Source organism: Heloderma suspectum, chromosome 2 (assembly GCF_057233095.1).
Source record: "Heloderma suspectum isolate Gila_16-S chromosome 2, 16-S_ref, whole genome shotgun sequence".
Lineage (NCBI taxonomy): Eukaryota > Metazoa > Chordata > Lepidosauria > Squamata > Helodermatidae > Heloderma > Heloderma suspectum.
The window spans coordinates 341049279-341068438 of record NC_139459.1 but is presented as its reverse complement, the minus strand read 5'-3'; the positions used below and the strand labels follow the sequence as shown (position 1 = coordinate 341068438).

At 42.5% G+C, this 19160-nt stretch overlaps 1 protein-coding gene across 7 annotated transcripts in view; it reads right to left on the bottom strand.

Annotated features, from left to right (window-relative positions):
• The window catches only part of LOC146355222 (zinc finger protein RFP-like), a 35920-nt gene extending 18373 nt beyond the window's left edge, over positions 1–17547 (bottom strand). Inside the window, exons 1-3 of one of the 7 annotated variants that reach the window (XM_084830316.1) lie at positions 17063–17547; positions 15593–15615; positions 13039–13155 (exon numbers count right to left, since the gene is read on the bottom strand). In XM_084830316.1, the coding sequence (XP_084686442.1) occupies positions 13039–13155; positions 15593–15615; positions 17063–17170 (248 nt within the window). In that variant the 5' untranslated portion in view covers positions 17171–17547. The other 6 variants (XM_084830319.1, XM_084830320.1, XM_084830317.1 and 3 more) reach the window with 6 other exon arrangements.
• Between the last annotated feature and the right edge of the window lie 1613 nt (positions 17548–19160).

The following is a 19160-nucleotide window of genomic DNA, read 5'->3' as shown; positions in this document are numbered from 1 at the left end:
TGTTCTGATGCAGGATCAGTGTGAATAGGACTGCCACCCAAGGGCATCTTTTCCTTCCCTGTCACTGCGCACTGTTTAAGGGTGAAGTCATCATTACTACAGCCCCCACAGCATGGTCACAGGCAGACCTGTAAACATGTTAAGACTTGCCTCCCAGTGAGCAGGCAGGGATCCATTTGTAAATCAAAACAGAGCTAGTTCCTTTTTATTTCAGACTGACTGCCAGAGCTATTGTCAGGGGTTTACCCTATCTCAGTTACCCTGAAATGGTCTGCTATTCATGTTTTGAATAAAGTGACAGGTACAGGGGTCAGGCATTTCACCACGGAACCAGTAATGTTCTTTTAATGGCTTAGGGTGTTTCCCTGAAAGCAAGTTACCGGCAGAGGTGGTTTCTGAGTGCTTGGGCATGTGTGTCTGAGTGTCTGTACAAAAACAACGTTTTGGAAGAGACAGAGGGGGAGCTGTGAGTTAGCTAAAGGTGAGGCATGTTGGGATGCTGGGCCACACTCTGGGGATTCAATGTGGGGGTATCTGATTCATTGCCTTGTAGGAGTGGCTCTCTGCCTCCATTTATGCTCTACATCTATATTTGTATATAATGAGAATACTACAAAACATTGTAAGTCTCCAGTACACACTCATCTAAAGGTAACCAAACTGGAATTTCTCACCACTTGGAGAAGTATAAGCACCATGTATGAGCAGGCTAGTACACATATATTTATTTATTACATTTATATCCCACCTTTTTTCCTCTTGCAAGGAACCCAAGGCGGCTTACCTTATCCCCCTTCTCTCCCTTTTATCCTCACAACAACAACCCTGTGAGGTAGGTTGGGCTGAGAGTCTGTGACTGGCCCAAAGTCACCCAGTGAGCTTCCATGGCCAAGTGGGGGCCAGAACCCGAATCACCTGGCTCCCAGTCCAACACTCTAGCCACTACAGCACACTGGCTCTATTTCAAGCTTTTCATCATTGCAAGACTACAGGCTAAGTGCTGTTCACACAACAGATTTCTGCATGAATACTGCTTCTACATAGGAAGGCCACAAGTACATTTCAGGGCAGGCCTGTACAACCTGTGAACCATCAAATCATACATACACAATCTACCAGGAACTCAGTAAGTTCCTCAGTTTTGCTACCTGCTTCATAGGACAACCGAAATAAGCATAAGAACATAAAAAGAGCCATGCTGGATCAGACCAAGGGTCCATCTAGTCCACCATTCTGTTCACACAGTGGCCAAGTAGCAATTGTGTATCAATGATGGCACAAAAGACTGCAGTCCAGAAAATCTGGCAGAGAGGGCTCTGGATCATAGCAAAACATTGTTTTTGAACACATGAAGCTGGATGTAAAGAGCCTGGCAAGCCATGAAACATGACTGAGAGCTGCATTCTGCTTGGAGGGTCATCAGCTTTGCAGGCCTGCCCATACTGTGTGTCCATCAATGGCTTCTAGTCATGATGACTATATGCTACCTCTAGGATCATAGAATCATAGGGTTGGAAGCTGCCCACAAAACCATGGAGTCCAACCCCCTGCTCAGTGCAGGAAGCCTAATTCCCAGGCGGTTCCCCATTCAAGTACTAACCAAGGCTTGCTTAGCTGCCGAGATCAGGCGCATCCAGCCCAGGAGTACTATGTCTCTGAATACCAGCTGTTAAGAAACAATAGGAGAGGGCTAGTGCTCATGTCCTGCTTGTGGGCTTCCCAGAGGCATGGCTGGCCACTGTGGGAAATTGCACAAGCAACAAAGAGTCTCGTGGCACCTTAAAGACAAACAAACAGGATACTTAACTAGATAGGCATCTAATCCAGCAAGGCTTATGTTCTTATGACCAAGTACGGTTCATTTTTATTGTGTGTGTTTTTAGTCACCACCTTTTTACCTGGTCCTGCTGCTCATGAGCATTTATCAACAGGATGACAGAAATTCAACAGGTACAGCTTTTTCTGCCATGGAAATAAAAGTGCTAGGAAAAACTGATGTTGAAGTCAAACTTCTCCACCACACTTATTTTCTTTGCGCTTCTTCACTGGTTGAGGAGGGAACCTGATTAGTCCTCTTCTTCTCCAAAATACCCTCCTCACAACCCATTCTCTTCTTTCACCCACATACTTAAATAAATTCAATAAACAAAAAACCTTTTGGTATTACATGTTACATAAAGGCTTTCCATGTTCACTCAAGCTCCAAAATGCTGGGAAATGACATGCTATTTAGGCTATATGCATATGATATGGTATCCTATCCTGTGGTTAGTTCCAGTGTCACCTCTGCCTTGAAGCTGGATGGTTGTCAGTGGCAGAGTGGTACAGCCAAGTCCCAGATTTGTCTGTTTGCTGGAACAGACACATGGAGTCTATGCAGCTGAAGCTACCATTCCATAATACAAGGACCAACTGGAAACCCATAACATCCACACAGAATGACAGAGTTGGAAGGGGCCTAGATCCTAGTGATGCTTCCAAATGTAACCCCACTTTCCCTACCATCAATCCTGTGGGGTGGTGAAATCCATGGGACCTGGTTTCATATATACAGTAGTGGATGAGGGAGAAAGATGGTGACCTCAGACTATCGTGTAGTGCCTCCAGCCCACCAGGACCCCTATTCCCTGAAAGCAGATGGGGAAAAATAGTGAGCAATTTATAAAATAAGAAATAGGATTCATTGAACAAGGAAGGGGGAAGTGGGGGCAGGGAAGCAAAACACACATCCACAGGCATAAATGGTTTAAAGTAAGGCTCTAAACAATGAAATAAAATGGAGGGAAGGGAGTCCAATAGTGATATGTTCCCTAAAGGTAGGCTGTTGCTTAAAATAAAACCTGTCTCTAGCAGTGCAGTCCAGGACACAGAAGTAATTATAGGCCTCATTTACTGACACTTGGTTGTCAAGTACCTACTGACAAGTAACGGGGGGGGGGGAGAGGGCAAAAACTTCCTTAACCAACTCTGTTGTCCTCCTTACAATCCCCTGAGAAAGAATCTCGCTTCAGTGGCTCCTCAGTAACAAAAAGTTTAAATGCTGCCATTCCACCAGAGGGCTGCCTGCACACCATTCGATTCCCCCTCCCATCCTGCTCTTATGAAATTCCATAGCCTAAAATGAGGTGAAAAAAAATCACACTTTAAAAAAACCTACAAATACCTTACTTCTTCTGGGATACAGCACATACTACACCTTCTCCCTTACCTAAGATAACAAGCAGTTTTCCAAGAGATGCTGTACAAATGGAGAAATTATACTACAAAGTGAACTTCATGTAAGCCGGTGTGGTGTAGTGACTAGAGTGCTGGACAGGGAGCCGGGAGATCCGGGTTCTAGTCCCCACTCAGCCATGGAAGCTCACTGGGTGACTTTGGGCCAGTCACAGGCTCTCAGCCCAACCTAACTCACAGGGTTGTTGTGAGGATAAAATGGAGAGGAGGAGGATAATGTAAGCCGCCTTGGGTTCCTTGCAAGAGGAAAAAAGGCGGGATATAAATGCAATAAATAAATAAATAATAAATAATGTAAGTCTATGGGGGGGGAAAAAAACAATACCTGTCAAAGTGCTGAAGGGTACTCATCAGACTTTAAACTGATAAACAAGCAATTTTTTTTGCCATTTCTACCTCAAAATCAGCAGAGACCATCCTCAAACCCACCTCTCCTGCAGTGCCAAGTAGAGTGGATTGATTTAAATCAAGGATTTAAATCGACACAAAAAGGTCGGTACAAATCACTGATTTAAATCAAGTTCCCCATGGAAACTTTTTCATGTTTCCTGAAAATTGTGCAAATCTGACCACTACGCCATGTTAATTTGCAAGCTAATAAAGTATTATTTACAGTTCCATTCTTACAAGCAGGCTTTGCATCCCTGTCTCACTGTATATATTTCGCATGCTTTCCTTTTCAACCTATATAGAAGGAATGTCTTTACAATATTCCCACACAGGGTCTTTCCATGACAGTTTGAAGTTAACAACACAATCCTCTTCATGTCACCTCAGAAATAAGATCATAAGAACATAAGAAGAGCCATGCTGGATCAGACCAGGGGTCCATCTAGTCCAGCATTCTGTTCACACAGTGGCCACAGTTCCATTGAGTTCAATGGGGCTTACTCCTAGGTAAGTGGGTCAAAGATTGCAGCCTTGGTATGAGAATACAGGAAGATGCACACTGGACAATTTTGTCTTCTCTTTTTCTTTCCACTGTTGCTGCTTTCTGCTTCGCTCCATCTTGGCCCAACCTTGCCCTCACAAAACAAAAAAGTAGCAAACAAAAACAAAATGTCTGTGAGGGATAGGTAAAAGCAAGGTTTAATAGTCCAAGGGTGTGTGTGTGTGTGTGTGTGTGAGAGAGAGAGAGAGAGAGAAGCATTTTATCCACCCTGCTATATTGTCTTTCTGCCATAACTCCTCTGCCTTGCCTGGCCCAACTCCACCACCACATAAGCACAGACCAACAATCCTAGCCAGCCTATGTCTTTGCACACATCACTTTAGTCAGAGAAACAGTTTCAAGAAGCAAGAGCTGGTAGTTCTGCAGGGCAAAGGCATTTCCCTGACAAGAAAAACAGAAATTTAATGCTCATATTTCAGCGGTAGGTAACTCCATTGTTATGGGAAAGTAAGTGTAGGTTTAGCATTTTTATGATGAGATTTCATTGTAACTATGTTTTTTAAGTGAGAGAGAAAATTAGTATGTTATTTGTACTAATTAGTATGTTTTTAAAAAATAAATCGAATTAAATTAAAAGAATCCAATTTAAATTTTAAAATCCATTTTTAAAAGTCATCGATTTTTCTCCACACTGCTAGTAAGTTTCAAATCAGTCTTTTGAGCTGTTTTTTCCAGTATAAGCCATAAAACCTACTATCGTCCCCACCCCCACCCCCGGGCAGCATGCAATTCAGCCAAGTCACTCTTAACTTGACTGCGGCCCTATAAGAAGATAATACTTCTTTGTGGACCATCCTGCAGACGCTTTTCTATGTTTTCTTTCATTGCTTCTCAGCTTCCCCATCTCCACCCCACCCTCCTCTGCTCCAGCATATCGCAAACTGCTCTCCAGCCCTACTTACCTTTCTCCCCACCGTCTCTCGACCTGTTTCACACACCCACCTCAGAGAGCAACCTCCAGTCGAAGTCAAACGAGAGCAACAAAGATTCCCCTGACTCCGCCCCACTCAACACCACACTGAAACCCACTATGGTTGCAGCTTTTCAATGGGCTTTTCGGATATTGAACTATTATAGCCAGTGGGAAAGGAGGGTGGGGAGCTGTACAGATGACGGAAGTTTAGAAAACGAAACCGAAAGCGACCGAGGTGGAAACAGGTAGTGCGTTTGTGCGGGCGGGGGAGGGGAGCGTGAAATCAACGTTTACCAATAGTGGAGATGTGGAGTTAGGAAATACTTCACTTACTCATGTCCTTTCTACCATGAAACTGTTAAATACACAGAAGCCTAAACTGCACGTGCGTGCGACAAAGCCTAACAAGCCTGCCCCGAGGCACATACATCTCTTTTTAAGATCAGGATCTGCATTTGATTGACAGAAGCATTCTAAGGTCAGTAGTCAGGAAAGAGGACTTAGGGTAGGATGAATGAAAAAGGAAGTGAGCGAGAGTTTAAACCAGTCCTCCCCCAAACTGGTGCCCTCTAGGTGTGTTAGACCGCAACTCCCATCATTCCTAAAAGCATGTCCAATGGTGAAATTGATTAGAGTTGTAGTCCAAAAATCCGGAGGTCGCCAGGTTAGGGAAGGCTGGTTTAAGCCATTTGATAGCACAGGTGGCCCTCCAGATGTTGTTGGATGATAGCTCCCATCATCCCTTATCATTGGCTATCCTGGCTGGGGATGATGGGAGTTGGAGTCCAACAACATCAAAAGGGCCGCAAAGTTCCCCACCCCTGTTTTTTAGCTTCAGGGTTTATTATTAAGATGCTATAGAGAATATTGGTTAATAAGATAATGTCCCTGTATTGGTTAATTCTTCAATCATTATTGACAACACCTGGGATGGGGATTGAAATTGTATGGTGTGATAGAGAAAGTAGACAGAGAACATTTTTCTTTCTTTCAAATAACCCTAGAACTTAAGTTCACCTACTGAAATTGATTGGCTGGAGATTCAATACACACTTAATCCCCAACCTGGTGCCCTCCAGATATTTTAGACTATAATTCACATCAGCCCCAGCCAGCATGTCTAATGGCTAGAGATGATGGGAGTTGTAATCCAAAGCATCTGGAGGGCTTCAGGTTGGGGAAGGATTTATGGGCTCCATAACAGCAAATCTATTGTTATACATTAGATATCCAGAGAGATAGAGCCACCCCACCAAAATCACTCAGCAATCTTGCTCTCTCTCTCATTCTGTCTCCTCAAAACTGCATCCCCCCCCAAGGTCAGCTCCTTCCCTTGAGGGGTATATGTCTCCCATTTGCAATACTAAAGAGATCTCCAGCTGTTTCCTGGCCATTAGCTCTCATTGAAGGCCAGCATCTGAAATGGCTCTAACTTAAAGATGTGGCTGGTACAGCATGGCCATTGACCATTAAGGAATATTGCCAATGTTCCATAACCCTTTTTTTTTTCTAAATCCCCAAACTTTTAAATGTATGTATTTATATCAGAATCCTCCAACTTAGTGTCCTCCAAATGTGTTGGACTATAACACCCACCATCCCTCAGCCAGCATGGAGGTTGGGGATGGCTGATTTAGTGCAATCTAGGTACATGGCGCTTTACAGAGACAGGTCCCTACCCCAAGGGCCCTACAATCTAAAATAGACACAGTAAACAAGAGAGGATGAGGGGAGGGGATGGAAGGATGGGAAGAATATGTGATTATTTCAATTACACATACTTTGTGTTAGTTACAATAAGAATATAGTGTAATGTATATTACGTTGCAGCGAGGGCATGTAGGATTGTGGGATCAAGAAAGGAAAAATAATGGACTGGAATCGGGCTGAGGGAAGAGCAGCAGGAGAAAGAAACCAGTCGTGGTGGGATGAAGTGGGTGGGAGAGACAATGAAATGAGATTTGGAGGGAGCTGGCAAGTGGGAGCCACAGCTCTTCAGGGGCCTCTGGCAGTTGCTGGAAATCTCAAGGTGGGAAGATCCAGGGAGGAGCCCCTCCCCTGCAGGCAAAGGTATCACACCCAAGCAGCCTTCTTCCATCTGGGCAAGCTTATTCATAGCAATCAGATAGTGAACTCACAAGTACCTATCTGTATCCATTTCTATACAGTTTAGAAAAATCAAATGCTATAAAATCAGTCCTACGAAAATATTAAAAATAGACAAAAACCTCTCTAGAAAGAAAAACCTTACAGTAGTGCTTAACGTCTGCCAATGTGGGCTTCCTAGGACTAAAAGTTAGCCAACACACCACACTGGCTTGTGCTGTTCAGATTTGGTTGAGGGGCATGGTAGAACTTTTTCAGTAGGAGTTCACAAACTTCTATACACTTAGCCACAAAATATCTAAGTTTGTGGGCTGCTACCAAGAGAGTTCTACCATGCCCCTCAACCAAATCTGAATAGCACAAGCCACTGCGATGTAGTTGTTATAGCAGCCTTTGCCAACCTGGTGCCGTCCAGATGTTTTGGATTACAGTTCCCATAATTCCTGACCACTGGCCATGCTGGCTGGTGCTGATGGAGTTGAAGTCCAAAACATCTGGAGGGCACCAGGCTGGGGAAGGCTGGTTAGGGGATTGGACCTAAGGCAGTATCAATTCTGTGCATAGCCATGAAGTTCACTAGATGATCTTGAGCCAGTTAATCTCTCAGCTTAACCTACTTCACAGGGTTGTGGTGAGGATAATATGGGGGGCGGGGAATAGACTGCCCTGAGCTCCTTGGAGGAAAATCACGATAAAAATTAGATAGAGGAAACCTTATGTAGGGCTCCTGTAAAAGATATGAGGGTTGATATGTGTGGAAGAGATATTATATTCAAGTTGCAGATCTTTTAATACATGTGTGAATAAGGTCTGGAAGTCAATATAATTCACAAAGAAACAGGCAGATATAGGCAGCTGTTCTGAACATTCTTCAAACATGGAAGCACATTGTGGAAATCAGTTCTTGAAGATATAAAGTCATAGATGGGTGTCTGGTCTCTCCAGAAAAAGCACATGCAATTGATAGAAAGGATCTCCTGGACATAACCAGGGTATTAAGAGATACTCTATTAAGAAATCAAGAGATCTCTTAATTAAGAGATACTTCAATAACAATGATGGATCCAGGAGCACTCCGAGACTGTGCACCTGATCCATTATGTGTGGTGAAGTCCCATCTCTAACCAGGACACCCTGCCTCCCTCAGATCACCAGGCCCCTTCCCTAACCCCTTCCACCACTTTCATCTTATCTGTAACGTGTTGTTGCTCTTCATTCACTTAGTGCCATCTGCCAAAGTCTAGTTGAGGCCTAGGTCAATGTGGAAGAAAAGGAATCCGTGACAACAGCCCTGTATATTAGTGACAACAGCCCTGTAATGAAGTATGACAGATTTGTCCTTGTCTAGAAATATTATGCTATGGGATTTTTGTATTTGTATTTTGTATTTTTGTATCTGATCATAGATCAGCAGGTAATGTATCCAATGTCATATTCCAGGTACAAACTGTCACCAAGGAATTAGTATGTTTCCAAAATCCCTGGTTTGGGAAAAAACACACAAGAGTTTTTTAAATATAGGACTCTGAGATCAGGCATGTCCTTTCATCTTTTACTTCAAAATTTCAAGAAGTTTCTACATGATTCACATTTGATATGAGAGCATTGACCAAATACAAAAAAATGCATCATTGTTACAACCAAAACACATTTTAAAAGCATTTTAAGTTTAGTTCTAGGAGCTGTGGGCAGTATTCATTATGCGAAGTCCTGCAGGTGGCCAGCCCCAACAATTCCCTTCTGCAAGTGATGCCCACCGCTTGTGGAACTGAGAATTAGTGCTGCGGCAACCCAAAACAAGCAGAAATGCTTTTTTTCTGGAACGGGGCAGGCCAACAGAGTTCGCATATGGGAGCTCTGCCAATGGCTTGTCCCTGGAAGCACTAAATCTCCATTCTGCAAGTAGCGAGCTCCACTTGCGGAATGGAATCGGCAGGGCTAGCCACTCGCAGAACAGAAAAGGCCCCGCTTGCAGACAGGCAGCGTTGGCTACTGCCCATTGCCTTTAAAGTAGTAAAATATCTCAGCCAATACCCGGGAGCAAAATGGAGCAGAGAAATCAATGACTGGTGCCATTGTCCTCCTGAGGATAGGTGTTGCGTCCTGTGAGAACTGATGTTTGGTTCTGAAGGCCCTGTATTTCCTCCATCATATTTAAATGATTTCTTATTAGTGCTGCTGACGTGATATTCTCCAAATGGACATTTCTCTTACAATTAGTTATTATTTTTCCCAAAGTTCCCAGCTATGATTTGGAGTGATATTTGCTTCATATCTTGTCAGTTTTTCTAAGCTACACATTTCTGTAAATCTCCCATCTCTGCATCTTTTTCATAGGTCCTGTTTACTTCTTACAATATTTCATGTTCCCTTATTTGTGTCATCACTACACATGAGCAAAAGTGTGTACAATAGTCCAAGTGGCAGTTATCTTTTCCCCAGCTCTGTTATCTGATGCACCTGTTACTCCTTTCCTGAGTTCAGCTGGGAAAATTTCATCTTTTCCATAGCAGGCTCCTAGGTCCATGAAAGGTTCAGTCAAAAGTCACAGTGTATCAGCACAAATGCTTCTGTTAGAAACAAACTGATTCAAACTGAATACAGCAATATATCTTAATATTCCATTGCTTCTTTATGAAAATCATAGCTTAGGAAACTGTAGCAAGTTATGAGAGAAATGTGGAAGACCAATAACTCTTTTATTTTGGATACATATTTGCAAGGTGCCCTATTATACAGGTGGATGCCGCAGTCTTGCTAGATGCAAAGGCTTCTGGCGCAAATATTTGTCACAGTAGGCCAATATTATTATCCCCATATTAAAGATGGGGTAGGGGGACCGAGTCAGCAAGTGCTAGAAGGAGACCCAAGGTCAGCCATGATTTTCTGAGTGACCTAGAACCAATCACTCTGTCTGCCTGACCTGCCTCACATGTTTATTGCGTGTATAAAATAACCACCCTTTATAATAATAAGACGCCCTGAGCTCCTCAGAGGAAGGTTGAGATACAAAGGAAATAAATAAGAAACAATGGTTTACCTAAGGCCACCTCATGAGTTTGATTGAAGTGAGGAGTGGAGCACTTCAGTAATTTTAGACTTCGGGGACTTCATGACATTGGGGTGCCCTCTTTAAATAGTACTTCACTGGCTTCAAATGGTCTTACTGAGGGGGTGCTCTTTAGGTGGTATTATGCATTACTTCACAATGTGGTAAGCCAGCTCTGCTGATTGGGGACCTGGACCTCTGCAACCAAGTCTTGCTATAACACCACTACTAAAGGCAGGTTTTGAACTGAGGATTTCCTGGATCACACAGCACTTCTTAATCAGAAACATTTAGTTACCGTCTCCAAAATAGGACATGCAGACTGGCTGGAAAAAAGTGATGTGTGAGGGTTTGTATCATGCAAATTTCCACAACAAAATATTCCATTCATACAGAACACTTTTATTTTGGCTTCTGTTTGAGGGTTTCCCCTTTTCTTTCCTTGTGATTAGGTGCTTCCGCATCACAGACAACATAATGCTGCATTTAAGAACACTAACAAGCCCACTACTCAAAAGGCTGTATATTGTCTTCCATCCAGGAGCAAAACCAAAGGTCTGCTTGTAAACCAGGGATCCAGCAGAAAGGGAAGATTTTCAAAGCTTTGAAACAGTAAATCTCAGCATTGTTCTTATTATCACAAAAGACCACTTCCCCATGTTCATAATCAAGTAAAACTCTAATTTTCCTGTGTTTCCATGCCAGAGATAATTTAGTACAAGGTCCAGTAAGAGCTTGATACTCCCCCCTGGCAAAGTAAAGGGCCCAGACCCCCTCCTCAGGTTTAAAATGAACTCTTTGGTTTCTTCTTACAGATTCTCTGGGAACTCCAACAGCCCAGCCACATGAATATCCCACATCCACTACAAAAGTAATTTTCCCAGAGATGAATCCCTCATCGCCCAGCACACAGCAGTCATAAAGAAATCTATTTGGAGTGATGGGTAGTAATTGCTGTATAGTCCCTAGTCGTACACTTTTCAAATCAGCAGATAGGATGAGGAAAGGATTGGCCGTCTCCAGATCCAGAGTCACATTAACTGGAAAGAGAATCAATTAGTGTTTGTTTACCTGGGAATACAGAGCACAAAAATGAGAAGTCCTGGGGGATATACATGGGAGAAGATATGGAGCCAGTGGGGAAGAATCTTATCAGGCAATGGAGTTGGTACCTGCAGTCCATTAACCTGAACCACACCAGCAACATATCCATATTACAGACTTAAACTGGTTAATAGCCATTTCCACTTTCTAGGACAGCTTTCCCCAGCATGGTGCCCTCCAGATGTTTCAGACTACAACTCTCATAATCCCTGACTGTTGACCATGCTGGCTGGTGCTGATGGAAGTTGTAGCCCAAAATATCTGGAGGGCACCAGGCTGGGAAGGTAGTTCTAGGAATCTGTACTTCTGATACGGAAGGAGGCTAAGGTCCTCTAAGAGGTCATTCTGAGCATCGTACCAGATCACAACTCCTAGGATTCTTTGAGGGAATCCACGACAGTTAAACTGCTGATATTTTTGTAATGTAGATACAGCCCACAAGTACAAACTTGGTAGCCAGAGAGTTACCATGGTATCCTTCCTCACTCTCATTTTCTTGAGGCATCAAGGACTGCAATAATTGGAATATTTGCATTTGTTCCAAGACATTTATTTAAGATGACTTGATGAATGGGGTTTGTCTGTGCTCCTAGTCTGACTGATCACCACATTTGGGGTCTAAAACGAATTTTTTACCTTGGCCGTGTTGGCTGATAGCTTTTTTTTTTTTTTTTAAATGATGGGGGCAGTAAGGTGTTCCCAAAGCATATTTATTGAATCTGTGACCTTTGGGCAATGGGTTGTTTGTTTGTTTATACAATTACTTATAACCTGACTTTCAGCCCTCAGAAGGGCTCCCAAGACAGATTGTACTGTTACAATATGTACAAAAAAACACTTCAAAAACACAACAAAGAGCATTAAAAGAGTTATTAAAACCATTCTAGCAGCAGATACCAAAAAAACACACCTCTGAAGTCAGAGGGATATGGAGCAAGACCTCAGATGACAGAGGCAGTGAGCGGGCAGATTCATGTGGCAGGAGGCAGCCCTTCAAATATCCTGGTCCCAAACTATTTAGAGCTTTACAGGTCATGATCGGCACCTTGAACTGAGTTCAGAAACACACTGGGGCAGATTAAACAGCATTGGAGTAATATGCTCCTAGCAGCAAGTCCCACCTACATTTTGTACCAGCTGCAATTTTTAACACTTTTCAAGGGCAGCCCCAAATACAGCACTGCAGTCATCTAATCTTGATGTGACCAAGGCATGTATAACAGTGGCCAGATCTGCTGTACCCAGGAGAGGGCACAGCTGGTACATCAGCCAAAGTTGGGCAAAGGCACTCTTGGCTACAGCTGCCACCTGATCATCAGGCAGAAGAGTGGGATATAAGAGTACACCACCACCACCACACACACACACACACACACACACCCCGAGACTGCAAACCTGATAAAATGTATAGAAGCACCACTTCGATACCATTAACAGCAAATGAAATATTTTATGTACATAAATAGAAATATTTCAGGAAAAATACAATATTGTGTTCAAAAACAGCACTGACTTTTTTATGGCAAGAAAGTTTAGTATTGTTTAAATCTTCCATTTTGCACAATGTAAACCCACCATTAAAAGAAATGGTCACACCTCCACTATATCAGGATACATCCACCAAGAAAAATAAATAAAAAGAGACTCAAATATCCACAGTCCCTTCTATTTTCTTTGTACCTTTGTATTTCTTTAATGTCGTGGTTAGAACAGTATTGTTTTTTACTTAGTTTATTCAGGCTGTTTTCTAGCTCAGGAGAAATGTCTTTTGGCTTCTGAAATTCTTTCTTCTCACACCTTGGAGGAGAGAGAACAAAAATCAGATAGTTTTAAAAAACAAGCAATACTTCACAGGCCAAAACACTACAGAGACCCTTCAAGTCCCCTTTAGTTCTTCTCTTCCCTTCTCTTGTTTTTAAATAATATGTGTGTGGGGGGCAGGGGGGATTTACAGCAGGTAAATGGCACAAAGGGAAAGAGTTTGAAAAAACCTCCCTAACACTACTGTCCCAATCCAATTCGGCACCCCTCTCCATGAATTCTTGACTTTGTCCTTTATGTTGGAGCATCTCTACATAAGGGATTGTTTCCTGCCCTCTTTGTTTGGTGCTTCACATCTGATTCACACATGCATGTTTTTTTAAACAGCATTTATAATGAAGAATCTTCTTTTGGCTCCTTAAACATTAACACTTTTTCACAAGACCATTTGTTTTTAGATTAATATCAGAAAATACTGTGTTTTACTCCTTTTATAATGAGTTAACTCTGCCATTTGAGAATGGGATTAAGACAACATCACTCTAATATTTATCAAGATAACCTTATTGGAGAATGATACAAAGCTACTGATAACTTTCCCAGCACACAGTCCCTTTTTTTTTTTTTTTACATTATCATCTCCTGTAAAGGCATACAGGCCATTTTCTGTGGGGAAATGGAGGTATAGGTGAGATGCAGCAGTGGGGAACCTCCAACCCATGGGCTGGATTCAGCCTACCCGAGCATCTTGAAGCAGCAATTCTTGAAGGAGCCGTAGCACCCTCTTTGCTGCTGCTATAGCAGCAAAGGGCTTCTCCACTTTTTATCCCGCAACTTACTGGGGCTTCTGCTTCCGGATTCTTTGTGGGATTAAGCTCAGGTCCTTACACGTGCTGACATGGGCTTTTTTTTCTGGGACTTCACAAGTTCTACATGTTTCATTATACAGCCACTAGATGGCACTGTGTTATAGCAGAACTGCACAATTTCACACAGCCATTAAAGTAGATTAACATTTATCACTGCATTACCCCAATCTTTTAAAAACTGAGATAAAGGTCAGAAAGTGTGGGAGATGCCCTGGAGGTTGATGACATCATACAAAGGACCTGCAACTTCCATGAGTGACCAATCATGAGCATGCAATAAAAGACTTGTGTAGAAATGCTCGAAAAGAGAGAGATGTTTTAGCAGCATGTTTGTGAGTGAGACAGAGAGAGGGAGAGGGAGGATGGCCCTTCCCACTTTGGGCTCTGGCCCCCTCCGCCAAGGCTGGCATGGAGCCCCTGACATGCTTCCCCAATGCCAATGCAACCCTCAGGGTGAAAAGGTTTCCCTACTCCCAGCATAAGGATGGCTTGGGTCAGGCATATGGTAGTACCACATTATCTACTGCAGGGGTACTGAACCTCTTTCAGCCCAAGGGCCAAATTCCATTTTGGAGAAGCTCTCGGGGGGCCTTATGCCAAAGGCGGTGGGGTCGAAGGCAAGAGGGGCAGGGTGAAAATCCCCCCCAAATCCAGCATATTGTAGCTTAAAAGTCTTACTGCCACTAACAACTCCTTAGGAAACCCATTTCAACATTTTAGAATGGGGGAAAAACCCAGATGACCACCAAACGATTGGTGGTCAGGGGGAAAGGGGCAGGACCATCTGGGTAACTCCAGAAGGCTGGATTGGGACCCCAGGAGGTCCAGATGTGGTCCCTACATCTGAGGTTCTGCACCTGATCTACTCGATTCCATCATCTGGATCTACCTCTCTGTAGTTTGAAACTACCCTTGGGTAGGCAACTGATTTCTCTTTTTTACCAGTAATCTTTTCAGTTATTTGAAGATATGTAGTTACTGTCAGGGATGAGTCCCAGCCTTTTCAGATGTCCCACAGCTCTGATTCTGAATCAGAGTTAGAACTGCTAGATCAAAGCATGGGGGAGGGACCCTCCCAGATCAAAGCATGGGGGAGGGACCCTCCCTAGAGTGCCTAGACACTGGGAGGGTTTCCTCTGATGGCCTTGACAAATTGATAGCACAGGATGAGTCTCTGCCCCCTCCCTCCACTGTGGGAATTCAAGTTTTGGAAGAGGGGGTGGGGGCATGACTTGACTGACACTAGGGTGCATGGCAAAGCTAAGAGGGAAAAGTTAGGGGCAGGGCTCAGATGCTCTGCCCGGATAGCCACTCTTGGAAGCCAATGTAGGAGGGAGCCACCCTAAGGGAGAGGCATCACTATGAAGCTATCTGGGCCATGGGGTTCATACCCAAACTGCCAGCAACTTCTCTGTCCCCTGGTTCCTCTCCCCTGCTTAGAGATTGTTGATTAGTTGTTAGGACCCGGGGCAGTCTGAGAATTTCCTTGAATCTGCATTTGCAGAGAGGCTAGTCTCTAGCAAAATAGAATCATATTAGCCTGAAGCTATGTCTATTGTGGTGTTGATTGTGAAGGGAAAGATCCATTCTTGACAGTTACATACCTGCTTAAGGTGATTCTGATATCCTAGAGAGAAGAGATAGAAAGCAAACAGCTCAGGGTTTGTAGCCCAGACTACTTTTATTTATTTCTTTACCTTCCATTTTGGGTAGTTGGATTCTTTTTTTTAATAATGCATTTCCCTGTTTTGCTATCCTGTTTTATTTAGGTTAGTGACAATGACCTTAGATAGGCAAATGATGTATTTATTTTCTTATAGTATTTGTATGCTACCCTATAATATCTGGGAAATGTACAACAATAAAATATTAAAATACATGACCAATAACTCATCAATAAAACCAAACAAAAAAGCAGCAAGTAACATTTCTGGGGAGGGCATTCCATTATCAGGGTACCATCAGCAAAAAGTCCCTTTCCCCATAGCACCTCACTTGGCAGGGGGACCCAGAGAAAGGCTTCCAACAATGATCTCAGGTTAAGTACTTAAGGGAGAAGGCAATCCTTCAGGTAAGCTGCTCCCAAGGTCAGCATCTTGTACATTGACTAGGTTTGCACAACATGTAGGTGCTCAATAAGCCAGGGTGGCTTATTAACCAAGCCCATGTGTGCCACCTGATTTCCCTAGTTACCTTCACCAGGCACAACTTGTTACAAGCAGACTTGGCAAGGGTGGGTGGCTGGGGTGGTTAACAAACCATGGCCTGTTCTAGGGCTGTTGGTTGGTTTGCTAACTACCCCAGCCACCCACATTTGCTGGGTTCACATGTAACAACAAGCCACGCCCAGCAAAGGTAATTAGGAAATCAGGCAGCACGCATCCAGTGGTTAATAAGCCACTGTAGCTTATTAACTATCCACCTGTCCTGCGAACCAGCTCACTGAGAGAGTGAAAAGGAGGTGCGCAGACTGTGTGTGTGTGTGAGTGGAGGGAAGTGTGTGTGCATAACAAATCCTTTAATTGATCTTGCACAAAGGAACTACTTGCTGTGACCCCTGGAAAGTAAGAAAGATCTGCTAAGTTATTTTGCTTGCAACAGAGCAAGCTTTTGAGAAGTAGCAAAATGCTAACAAGGCTGGGGTGTTCCTTTTGTGCAGCAGAGATTAACCATAGGGCTGATTCATATTTGATGCACATCACTTGATAACACTTCGTGACTAGCAGATGAATGGGTAAAGTAACTACACTGAAAAGTACTTCATTGCAGATGACATCAGGGGACGTGAAAGTAGTGTGTGAATTAGCCATTACAGATCTAACATTACAGACAGATCTCTGTGATGGCTAATTCACACACACAAATTAACTCTTGATGTTGCTGCAGTGGCACAACTGGGTAATTTTAGATTCTGGACTTAATGTTTTTATGTCTCACCCATCTTTAGCAAGTAATGTATAAATTCTGCTGAATGGGGCTCTGGACCTCTGTCTCAACATCCTGCCCTGACAGCACCACTGTGTTGCAAACACAGAGTAATAAGCATGAAAGCATGAACCAACCCTTCGCTTTACCTGCAAGAACTCACTGGCTGGCTGCTGACACTTGTTCTCTACTTCGGCAATTAGGGTACCGAGGCGGGTAACCTCATCTGAGAGTTTTCTGAGACTTTCATCTCTCATTTTAACAAATGTTTCCTTCAGTTGCTCCAGCTGGGCCAGCAGGAGTCCCTCCTTTTCCTCTAGAAAATTCTTCAGATGCCGAAATGCAGACACAGCTTTCTGTTTCTCAGTGTTTATCCTTTGCTGGGGTAAAACAAAACAATGGAATTAGAGACAGGGCAGATGCATAAAAGCAGTTCACAACTTCTCTCTTTTTTTGGAATATATTTTTATTTATTTTATCTGTATAAATGAAATAATACCAAAATTACCAACAACCTGATCAATACTACAATTTCCCAACAATACAATATTCTGATGAGGACACCACAATAACAAAGAGAGAAGGAAAAGGGGGGGGGAGGAAAAGGGAGGAGAAAAGGAAGTGAAGAAAAAAGAATATTCTTTCCCCTTCCATCCCCCTCTCCCTCTCCCTCCCCTTTAAAGAATTAAGTTTAAACTCCAATACCTCCCCCCCCCCCCCGGCCTCCGATGCCCTTCTATTTTAAAAACGATATACATAACCTTAACAATCTTACAGTTTAATAAACAGCCTTACATTTCAATATCATATCATCAATCTTATATCAAAGAAACAGGTCTACAATTCATTCCCAGAAACCAATAATAATAATAATAATAATAATAATAATAATAATAATAATAAAAAATATATAGTGTTATATAATAATAAAACTTAATATAAACCTTCAACAGTCAGTAATATATTTTATACTAGATATATTATCTATTTTGAAATAAAAATATAAAGAAAAGTATGAAAAAAAGATGAAAGAGAGTAAACGAATATATATATAATCATTTATCTTCTGAGCTAGCCTGGATCATGTAGACTAAACACAAACAGTTAACAAAGCTTGTTTAACGATTCCAGTTCATGGCGTTGTAACAGAATTCTCACGCATTTTTATGTTCAGCCATGTCTCTGCCATTTCATGATTTTGAAACTTCTTCATCTGACCTTCAGATGCAATACAAAGTATAGCAGGATATTTTAAGTAATATTGTACGTTCATTCGTTTTGCCATATTTTTTGCTTTGATAAATTGCCTTCTTTTATTCGCCACCTCTTTGATGTAGTCTGGAAATAACATAGCTTTATCTTGTTTCCAGGAAAGGCTTCCACCCTCTCTTGCCAAACGCAGGATATAATTCTTTGTGGAGACTTTTGCAAATTGAACTATGATCATGTAATCAGTCCCTTTAGCATTTGGCACATGAAATGCCTGCTCAATATCAAGTAAATAATCAGATGGAATAGGGAGTATCTCATGCAAAAGTTTATCCACAAAAATAGGCAATTTTACATCATTAGACAGATTTTTAATCCCAGTAATACGTACATTGGATCTCCTCATGAAAGCCTCCAGTTGAGAAATTCTATCAGAGGCATTTTTAAAACAAATTTGTGTCGTAGTTTAATTTCCTGTCACTCGGTCTTCTAGCTCATTAATTTTTGTCTCCATTTTTTGCCTGCGGTGATGGAATTTTGGATTAAATCCAACCTTTTGGCTTGCTCCATAAATTGCGAAGATAAAGCCTTTATCAGAGTAAATAATTCTCCTATATCTTCTGTTCTCGAAACTTTTGACACATGGAGTGCGGAGGGAGTTGATGCCAGCTCCTTTCTTCTCCTCGGCACAGACATGTTTCTCTCAAACAGATCTTACAGGTCCTCAGATGTTCTCAAATATTAACATTTCTTAAATCATCCCTCAGAAGTTGTTGATATTTCTTAAAGCGTATATTATTATGGAACACATCAGCCCTGTTTTCTCCTATGAAATACGAGTCTCAGTACAGCTTTTTGCGTTGGTAAAGCTCTGGGGAGATAATCCTGGAATCCAGCCCCCCCACTATCTTGTGGGGGATACTTTTCTCCAAGATGTTATCCAAAGCTGCCTTGCCCCCCCCTTTTACTTCCAGGGCAGAGATGAAAAGGTTTTTCAACCTTTTAAAAAGCTGTTTGAGACAGCTCCCACGGAGAACC